Genomic DNA, 10,173 nt, shown 5'->3' with positions numbered 1-10,173 from the left:
TGGCGTCGACAACCCGGTGGTCTGCCATACTAGGTCGAAATGTGGTGCTTTTGAGACGAGCGGCCGCGCCACGTGCTTTCTCGGTGGCTGGGGGCGGCGGCGTTGGTGGTGCCGGAGGTGGTATTCGGGATCCGCAGTGGTGCTGCGTGTGGTCCGCCACCTGGTGATCTGCCGGACTAGGTCGCGATGTCGTGGTTTCGCGACGCGCGGCCGCGCCAGCTGCGCTCTCGGTGGCTGGGGGCGGCGTCGTCGGTGGTGCCGGAGGTGGTGTTCGGGATCCGCAGTGGCGTTGTGTGTGATCCGCCACCTGGTGATCTGGACTAGGTCGCGATGTGGTGGATTCGCGACACGCGGCCGCGCCAGCTGCGCTCTTAGTGTCTGGGGGCGGCGTCGTCGGTGGTGCCGGAGGTGGTGTTCGGGATCCGCAGTGGCGCTGCGTGTGCTCCGCCAGCTGGTGATCTGCCGGACTAGGTCGCGATGTCGTGGTTTCGCGACGCGTGGCCGCGCCAGCTGCGCTCTCGGTGGCTGGGGGCGGCGTCGTCGGTGGTGCCGGAGGTGGTGTTCGGGATCCGGAGTGGCGCTGCGTGTGATCCGCCACCTGGTGATCTGCCGGACTAGGTCGCGATGTCGTGGTTTCGCGAAGCGCGGCATCGCCAGCTGCGCTCTCGGTGGCTAGGGGCGGCGTCGTCGGTGGTGCCGGAGGTGGTATTCGGGATCCGCAGTGGCGCTGCGTGTGATCCGCCACCTGGTGATCTGCCGGACTAGGTCGCGATGTCATGGTTTTGCGACACGAGGCCGCGTCAGCTGCACTCTCGGTGGCTGGGGGCGGCGTCGTCGGTGGTGCCGGAGGTGGTGTTCGGGATCCGCAGTGGCGCTGCGTGTGATCCGCCACCTGGTGATCCGGCCGACTGTGTCGTAAAGTGGCAGTTTTGAGACTTGCGGCCGCGCCAGTCGCTCCTTCAGTGGCTGGGGGCGGCGTCGTCGGTGGTGCCGGAGGTGGTGTTCGGGATCCGCAGTGGTGCTGCGTGTGATCCGCCCCCTGGTGATCTGGCCGACGTTGTCGCGAAGTGGCAGTTTTGAGACTTGTGGCCGCGCCAGTCGCTCCTTCAGTGGCTGGGGGCTGCGTCGTCGGTGGTGCCGGAGGTGGTGTTCGGGATCCGCAGTGGTGCTGCGTGTGATCCGCCACCTGGTGATCCGGCCGACGTTGTCGCGAAGTGGCCGTTTTAAGACTTGCGGTCGCGCCAGTCGCTCCTTCAGTGGCTGGGGGCGGCGTCGTCGGTGGTGCCAGAGGTGGTGTTCGGGATCCGCAGTGGTGCTGCGTGTGATCCACCACCTGGTGATCCGGCCGACGTTGTCACGAAGTGGCCGTTTTGAGACTTGCGGCCGCGCCAGTCGCCCCTTCAGTGGCTGGGGGCGGCGTCGTCGGTGGTGCCGGAGGTGGTGTTCGGGATCCGCAGTGGCGCTGCGTGTGATATGCCACCTGGTGATCCGGCCGACGTTGTCGCGAAGTGGCCGTTTTGAGACTTGCGGCCGCGCCAGTCGCTCCTTAAGTGGCTGGGGGCGGCGTCGTCGGTGGTGCCGGAGGTGGTGTTCGGGATCCGCAGTGGTGCTGCGTGTGATCCGCCACCTGGTGATCCGGCCGACGTTGTCGCGAAGTGGCCGTTTTGAGACTTGCGGCCGCGCCAGTCGCTCCTTCAGTGGCTGGGGGCGGCGTCGTCGGTGGTGCCGGAGGTGGTGTTCGGGATCCGCACTGGTGCTGCGTGTGATCCGCCACCTGGTGATCCGGCCGACGTTGTCACCAAGTGACCGTTTTGGTTGGCCTAATTGCCACCTGGGCGGCAACAGGGGCGGCGTCGGAGGCGGCGTGTCGGCCTGACGTGTCCACCCGGTCCCAGTGTGCCAATTGTACCATAGGGGCTGGACGGGCGCGGCATCCCCTGTCTGCGGCGAGGTTCCCACCCCATGTGGCGGGGGCCGCGTCGGTATTACTGGTGGCAGTGGAGGCGGCGTAACGGTGGAGCGCGTAAGCTCCGCACAGTTCACATATCGGCCCACTTTGCTGTGCCGCTCTGTGTCGTTGGTCACTGCGGTCTCAGTTGGCACCTGAGCACAACAGGGGGCGGTGTCGGAGGCGGCGGGTCTGCTTCGGCCTGACGTGTCCACCCGACCCCCGCGCGCCAGTTGTAACACATGGGCTGGAAGGGCGTGGCTCCCTCCGCCTGTGGTGATGTCTCCACCCCATATGGCGGGGGCGGCGTCGGTGGCGATGTCGGGGCGGCGACGAGTGGCAGATGGACGTCTCGGTTGTTCGTAAAGTGGGCGGAATCTTGGCCGCGACAGCAGCGTGGTGGTTGGCCGTGTGTGGAAGCGGCGATGCGTGCTGTGTCATGTGGTACACTCGTGGCGGCATCCAGTCTACTTCCGGCCCCTCAGTGTACTCTGCGGTGACGTCATCCTCCCACTCGTCCTGTTCCTCGTACTCCCAGTTGTACCCTGGGCATGGGTAGCCCTCGCTTGCCCATGCCTCGTAGGCCTCCTGGAAGTCGTTCATCTACAGAGACTCGTGGTGACTTACGACCTTGTTGCTCCACTGTGCTTGGCTCGCGGCTGTCCGACCCGAGCGGCGGGTGGGGACGTCGATGGCTGGGCGCGAGCAGGTAGGGGGGTTCGCCTCCCCTCACCAACAGAGTTCATTTCCATGCTCGCTCGCTTCCTGCCTCGCGGGAGCCCGTGGCGGCGTGGCTGCATGACGTCTGTTGACAGCTGACTGCCGGTGGAAGAAGAGTGGCGCAGGGTGGGGGAGCGGGGTTTTTGTGCGGGCGGATGAGGGGTGAAGAGCGAGAGGGGTGAACAGCGAGGGTGGTGAGTGGGGTGGGGGCGGAGGTGTCGAGCGGGGGTGGTAGGCGAGTGGATAGCAAGAGTGGAGGGGCGAGGGAGGGGTGATGTCTGGTCTCGGCCTGGCTTATCGTGCTGGCGCGGCGCCGCTCCGGCGCGCGGTGTTGCCACGTTGCGCGCTGTTGCCCTATCCCTACTCGAGCCCTTTGTCTGCTAATTTTTCCGTCTCGTTTTCTTGGCTTGTTTGTCGAAAGAGTTTGGTGATGTTGTAGCCACACTAGTTGAGCGCCATTTTGACGCCGTCCCCGTTGCCTGATCTGAATTTTACGTGAATTTAAACTGTTTAATTAATTTTGGGTCTCAAGGGCGGGGTTCCTGGCCTCGTGGCTGCAGGCAGGGACGCGTCGACAAAGGGCCCCCCGGGCTGTTATGGCCTCCCAGGACGCCTTATTAATAAAACACACACGTACTTTTAGCTGTTTTATTCCGTCGCACAATCTACACGTTACACGCTCACGTAACTGGCCGCTTCATCGTCGACCTAAGCTCCGCGCACGATGAACCTATTCCGGCTTATGTGAAAGTACGTGGACGCAACGTGAAATGTGTGGGCGATAGGTCCCGCAAAATTACTTAAGATAACACACTACACTATAATCACTGTGGTTAGTCCCGCACAGATGGGTATACACAGGCGGCTACTCCGCGTGGTGGCGAGGGCCACGTTACGCTGGGTACGGACACGGTGGAATCTTGCAGGATATCACACACGTGGCCATGGCACGTCCCAGTTTTTTGACTCGTCTGAAAGTTTGGTAACGCGTTTGGCGCAGTGCCGCCCTGCGTGGACGACGGACTACGTCCCGATGTGGGACTTTACAGTGTGAGGCGCAGGTGCCACGATGGGCCACCTAGTCAATTACGTATTATACTTAAAGTCCTGTGTTGGACTGCACATTTTATTAAAGGACCGCGCGGGATCTCGAACGGTCGATTCGGGCCGACCGGGGAGCTGAAATAAAACGATTTGGTTATAATTACCTATTGTAGTTACTGGATGTTGGCGCGAAAGTTGAGAGCTCCCCGTGCCTGGGCTGCCGGCCCGGGCGAGTGCTGGATGGCGACTGACTAACCTCTCTGGCCGCCGGGGCCAGGGAGGGGGAAAATTCCGCGGGAAAACTGCGGAGCGCGGGAAGATGACTTCGGCCAGTTTTGTGAATGATAACCCTTTATAAAATGATTATTAACTTAACGTTAATTATTGATGGTTTTAGATTTATTAGTTTCTGTTTATATTATCAAATGCATGAATAAATAATACCCTTGCTTAGTGCCACACCCGGCCGGGCGCTTTGCACTCGTAGGGGGCCGTGACTGACGTCACGCCGTTCGGGGCACTGCACTATGTTGCGCGCACGGGCGCGTTCGAGGTGCGGCACTGATCAGGTGTTGAGGACACATAACGGCCTGTGCTCTCAGAGGGAGCACCGACGACGGCGTCAAACTTATGTAATAAATGTCACTCTATTCTACTTTTTAGCTAACTGGTTTGTACAATCATAACCACATAACCATTTCTAGGATTCTCGTCCATTCATTCATTTCGACCTATTATAACTATGTAACCATCCGTTTAGCTCATCTGAGTGGGCGGCTCAAAACGCAAATTGACTTCAGTTCTTAAACTTTCAAGCTCAATGGTCTTACATTAATTACGTTCCTCTATGACCAAACAACATTGAAACTTTTAGATGGCATGCATGTTATGTTGGCAATAATGTTAAAATTCGTCTGTCATTCGTTTAATTGACGTCTTTGATACTCTGATGGTTTTCGTAATATTTGTGGATTATTGCAATTGTGTTTAGTCTTTACCCTTGGATAATTGAATTTTATCATCGCCTTTATTTATAAAATTCCTAATATTAGAATGCGTTGGTTTGAGGCAGGTATTTCAGAAGCTGTCACATCCGCGAAATCCAAAAATGCAGTGTTTGTCGTGTTTGTTGAAGGTTAGTTTGGTCACAGTTGTGTTATTTAAAAAATATATATATAAAAAAAACTCTGATTTGAGTTTAGAAATTGATGTTAATGTTTATGTTTTATTGTAATAGGACCAGATCCAATATCTCAAAATATAGCTGCAACAATCAACAGTGCGGAAGTCTCATCCAAATTAGAAAGTAACGATTTCGTTGCCATCAAGCTATCCAGTGATTCTCAACTGTACACGCAGTTTTCCCAAATTTGTATCCTTTTAAAGAAGTAATATTTAAGCCGTTTTTACAATGATCTCGCAGTATGTGTGAGAATGTAAATTGACGTACATTTTGTATACAATTTGTTATAAAGGTGTTCATGTATATTAGTCTTAATAAATTAATATAAAACCAAAACTCAGTAAATAATCAGGCCATATAGTAAGGCCACTTCACACTAGTAAGTTAGTAAGGGTCGAAAGGCTAGAGTGCGAGCTGAAGAGGACAAAGGAGGAAGTTGAGAAGGAAAGGCAGATGAGAAAGGAGGCAGATGTGGAGTTAGATAGGCTGCGCAGGAGGGTGGAGGAGCTGGAAGGGAGGGAGAAGGGAGAAAGTAAGGACTCAAGCTGTTAAGGCCACATATGCAGAGGCATGTACTGGGGAAGTTCAGGAAACAGGTGTCAGGTTGCAGAATGAAGGGGTAGCAAGGAGGGTGCGGGAGGAGGCCGGCAGTAAGGCTGTGGGTACAAGCAACGTAGATGTGAACAGGCATGAAGAGGGCAGGGATACGAAAAGGGGTACAATAGTTAGACAGGAGCCCGAAGTGATTTTCCTGGGCAGCTCTATTGTGAAGGGGGTAGAATTGCAGGGGGTGGGGAAAGGAAGTATATATAAAGCTGCGTTTGGGGGTGCAAAGATTAGGAACTTGGGGGAGAGGGTAGGCTGCATGAAAGGAAGCAGTAAAGTTAAGGTGGTGGTTGTTCATGTAGGGGGAAATGATGTGGCTGGTAGAGTGGTGGGGAGGGAAGTAGAGGAGGATATGAGGGGGCTAGTGGGCAAGGTGAAGGAGAAGTTCCCTGTAGCCAGAGTTGTGGTCAGTGGGGTACTAGTAAGGAGGGGTATAAACTATGTCAAGGCTGCGGCGGTCAGCGAGGTGTATGAGAGGGTGTGTAGGGACTTGGGAGCCATGTTGGTAGATAGCAGGAAATGGGTGGGGCAGGACTGTGTGGGCAGGGATCAGGTTCACCTAACAGAGAGGGGAAAATGGATGCTAGGAGACCTGCTAGGAAGGGAGACTTCTGGCCATTTGGAAAGGGCAAGGTTTGAGCAGCAGGGAAGAAGATAGCAACTAGATAGTGAGGAAGGTGGAGAGAAGGGGGGTGATTGTGAATATAGTGCTGATAGCAATGCTAGGGAGGAGGTGACAGCTAAAGTCAACAAAACTCAGATTGGTTGGACGGGGAGCGAGGAAGGAGGAAAGAGGGGGGTGGAGTTGGATAGGGCTGCAAGAGTGCTGGAAATCGGGGTTCTAAGGGGAAGGGGCACTCGTATCAGGGCGGAAGGGACAGAGGCGCAAGGGGGAAAATGCCAATATGTAAAAGTCGCAGTTATAAACTGTAGAAGTATATATAAGAAGGTGGAGGAGTTCTGGGGCAGGGTGGAAGCCTATGGGGCGGATATCATTGTAGCGGTGGAGACATGGTTGGACGAGGAAATTAGAGATGGGGAACTGAAGAGAGCACACTTTGAAATATTTAGAAGGGACAGAAACAGGAATGGAGGAGGGGTAATGGTGTGCATGCGAGAGGGACTCTGTGGTAGGGTTGTATGGGTTGGGGGGAGAGCGGAGTTATTGGAGATGCAGTTCCAGGTAGGAGAGAAAAATGTACGGCTGATTGCGGTGTACCGGCCACCAGGGCAAGGGGATGAAGCCATACGGGAGGTGCAGGACAGGTTGGACATGCTAGGGGAAGGCAAGTGGGTGATAGTGGCGGGGGATCTGAACATGCCAGGGGTGGCATGGGAAAAGGGGCCGGAGGGGATGGGGTCAAGGGAACAGAGATGGGCATCTCAACTGGCAAACAGAGGACTGGAGCAGGTGGTGACTGAAAGCACCAGAAAAGGTGCCAGGAGAGGAGAGCAGGATGACGGGAACCTGTTGGATGTGGTACTTGTGAGACCAATGGAGGCGGTCAGGGGAAGTGTGGTAATGGAGGGCATCAGTGACCACAGGATCCCAGTAGTGGAGTTAGACGTGGGCTGGAGGGAGACAAGGGTAAGGAGGGGAAACGTGGTAAACTGTTGGGGTAAGGCTGATAGAGTGGGGGCAGAGGCATTCCTGAAGGGGGAATACAGTAGATGGGTAGATATAGAGGACCTCGAAGGTAGATGGGCTGCCTTAAGAAATATTCTGCTGCAGATGGCTACACGTTTTGTACCTCAGAGGAGGGTAGGCCAAGGAGGTGACCCTCCCTACTATGGAAGGGAGTTGATAGTGTTGAAAAGGAAATGTAGGAGGCTGCATGCGAGGGCAAGGAAGCTTGGGGGAGAGGAGATAGAGGCGGAAATGAAGGCGCTTGGGAAGGAACTAGGGAGGAAATCGCGGGAAGCAAGGGATGCTTACATGGAACAGCTGATGGGGGAAGGGGGGACGGTAAATGGGACGGAGCTCTACAGATACATAAGAAGAGTGAAGGGTGAGGAGGGAATAGGGGTTCTCAGAGGAGGAGGGGGGCAGGAATATACAGAGGACAGGGAAAAGGCAGACTTGCTGCAGGAGCAATATCTGGCAGTATTTACAAAGGGGGAGGCATGGGAGGGTAAAGAGGACGACAGTTTAATGGGCAGGAAGGCCTTTGAGCTGCGACTGACAGATGTAATTAAGGTGATCAGGAGGTTGAAAGGGAGAAAGGCAGCTGGGCCAGATGGTATAGGGAATAGTCATTTGAAGTTGGGTGATAGGGAGATTGGGAAGTACCTGTTGGAGGTTTTCAAGCAGTCTCTGGAGGAGGGGAAACTACCAATGGAATGGAAGGAGGCAGTGGTAGTTCCCATCTACAAGGGGGGAAATGATAAGGCGGAGCCAGGAAGTTACAGGCCGGTCAGTCTGACGTCCTGTGTAGGAAAAGTGATGGAGAGGTTGGTAGGAAGGTACGTAAAGGGGGAAATGGAAGATCTGGGGTGGGTGGATAACAGGCAGCATGGATTCAGGATGGGGTTTTCATGCGAGACCCAGATGGCTGGGCTGTTGGAAGACCTGGTGGAAGCGGTGGACGGGGGGAAGCAGATAGATGCAATCTTTATAGATTTTGAAAAGGCGTTTGATAAGGTCCCCCATAGGAGGTTAATGGAAAAGGTTGAGTTGCTGGTGAGGGATGGAAGGGTGGTAAACTGGGTGGGTGATTTCCTGAGGAATAGAAGACAAAGAGTGAGAGTGGGTGAGGAAAGCTCCGAGGAGGGGGAAGTGACGTCGGGGGTGCCACAGGGGAGTGTGCTGGGGCCTCTGTTGTTCACAATTATGATAAACGATCTGGGGGAGGGCATGAAAGCCAGATGGAGGCTATTTGCAGATGACTGTGTAGTGTATGAGGTTGTGGGGGAAGGGGGATGTTTAGCAGAGGACTTGATAAGGTTGGAGCAATGGACGGAGAAAAATGGAATGTCCTTGAATGTTGGTAAGACAAAAGTTGTCAGATTTACAAAGAGGAGGAAAGTCACACGAAATGTATATTACTGGAAGGAGCAGGAGATAAGAGAGGCAGCAGGATATAAGTACCTGGGGGTGACACTGAAAAATGACCTAGGATGGGCGGAGCACATAGAGGGGGTGGTCAGGAGGGGAAGGCAGGCGCTGGGGTTGCTTGGTAGGACCCTGCAGGGAGCTGGGAGGAGGACAAAGGAGAAGGCATACTCCACATTGGTCAGGCCAATGTTGGAGTATGCGGCGGCGGTCTGGGACCCCTACCTGGTGACTGAGGTGAAGGAGCTGGAAGGGGTACAGCGCAGAGCGGCTAGGTGGGTGATGGGAATGTGGAGAAGGAGGGAGGGGCAGGATGGGAAACTGCATAGCCCAACGGAAATGATTAAGGAGTTGGGGTGGGAAACGTTACAGAGGAGAAGAAGAGTGGAAAGGTTGGTCAGGATGTTCAAGGTGCTGAAGGGGGAAGGGGGATGGGGGCAATTGGGAAGCAAAGTACATAGAGGGGAGTACAGAGGACGAAGAGACCACAGATGTAAGCTCCAGAGGGTGTGGAGGCGGACAGAGAGAGGGCGGAACACCTTCCTGGTGAGGACGGGGAGGGAGTGGAATGGGCTGGGGGAGGAAATGGTGGAGGTCAGGGATGGGAGGGAGCTGAGGAGAAAGCTGATGGAGGGGGGGGGGGGAGAGGGGAGTGAGTGGGAGTTCTTGCCACCGGGTGAAAGCCCAATTGCAGGTTAATAAGTAATACTAAGCCGATAAAGGATTTGGCATGTCATTAGTTTAGATGCCTGTTACTTGACTGTAGTTCTGCAGCAGATAAGCAGTGCAGAGCCATGATGATGGAAATTATTAATTTTAATTTGGTGATTATTTAATTATTATTTTCTGTTTTTTTTTAATTTTTATTATGTTAGCTGCCAATAAACATTGTGCGCTCTAGGCTATTGTGAACCTGTGATGCGGGCTGGTACAGTAAAAAATGGAAAGTGGAATTTGTTTGTAATGCAATACTGTTTTAGTTGGTACTTAAATACATATTTAGATGTTCATAAAAAATCAATTTTCCATAAAATAGTTACAGAAGTAACTAATTACTGCTTATGTACAAGCTACATACAATCGACCACAAATTGAAGTACAATCATGCTAGTCTCATCATCAGGGAGGTTAGTTGAACTGAGCAGCTTCTCTGGAAGAGTATATACATAACTCCAAACATGGTATTTTAAACACCACATTTGCAAAGATTTGTTTCTAATCTTTTTTTCTCTATAAGTTAAGTTTTTGTATGTTTGGCGATAGTAAAAACGTTGGTTTGGTTATCAGTATTTGAAATAGTGTACTAAAAAAAAATACCAGGAGTTCAATAAAATTGAGTTTTTTGTTCTGAATGAGTTATGTGAAACTTTATTTGTGATGGGAAAATAATGTGAGTTAGCAATTTAAAAACTAATAAATTTATGGAAACATGATTGAAGTTGGTGTGTTTAAACAATAACACTATTTTAATATTTATTGTTTTTAATTCTTTAAATGCCATTATTTTCCACAGCTTCGTTGCCCTCCCCACTTACAGAGTATTATGTAGTGTAAATTGATAAAATTCCTTTGCAGGATAGTCAGACATTTGTGCTGACCAATAGAACCATTTTCAAATTT

General features: G+C 53.0%; 1 protein-coding gene across 2 annotated transcripts in view; it reads left to right on the top strand.

Annotated features, from left to right (window-relative positions):
• Nucleotides 1–4,600: 4,600 nt before the first annotated feature.
• Nucleotides 4,601–10,173, top strand: part of LOC134528241 (UBX domain-containing protein 4) — a 30,875-nt gene continuing 25,302 nt past the window's right edge. Inside the window, exons 1-2 of one of the 2 annotated variants that reach the window (XM_063361681.1) lie at nucleotides 4,601–4,847; nucleotides 4,950–5,084. In XM_063361681.1, the coding sequence (XP_063217751.1) occupies nucleotides 4,766–4,847; nucleotides 4,950–5,084 (217 nt within the window). In that variant the 5' untranslated portion in view covers nucleotides 4,601–4,765. The remainder of the gene's footprint in view (nucleotides 4,848–4,949; nucleotides 5,085–10,173) is intronic. The other variant, XM_063361682.1, reaches the window with a different exon arrangement.

This window comes from Bacillus rossius, chromosome 1 (assembly GCF_032445375.1).
Source record: "Bacillus rossius redtenbacheri isolate Brsri chromosome 1, Brsri_v3, whole genome shotgun sequence".
Lineage (NCBI taxonomy): Eukaryota > Metazoa > Arthropoda > Insecta > Phasmatodea > Bacillidae > Bacillus > Bacillus rossius.
This window is presented reverse-complemented; position numbering and strand designations above follow the sequence as displayed.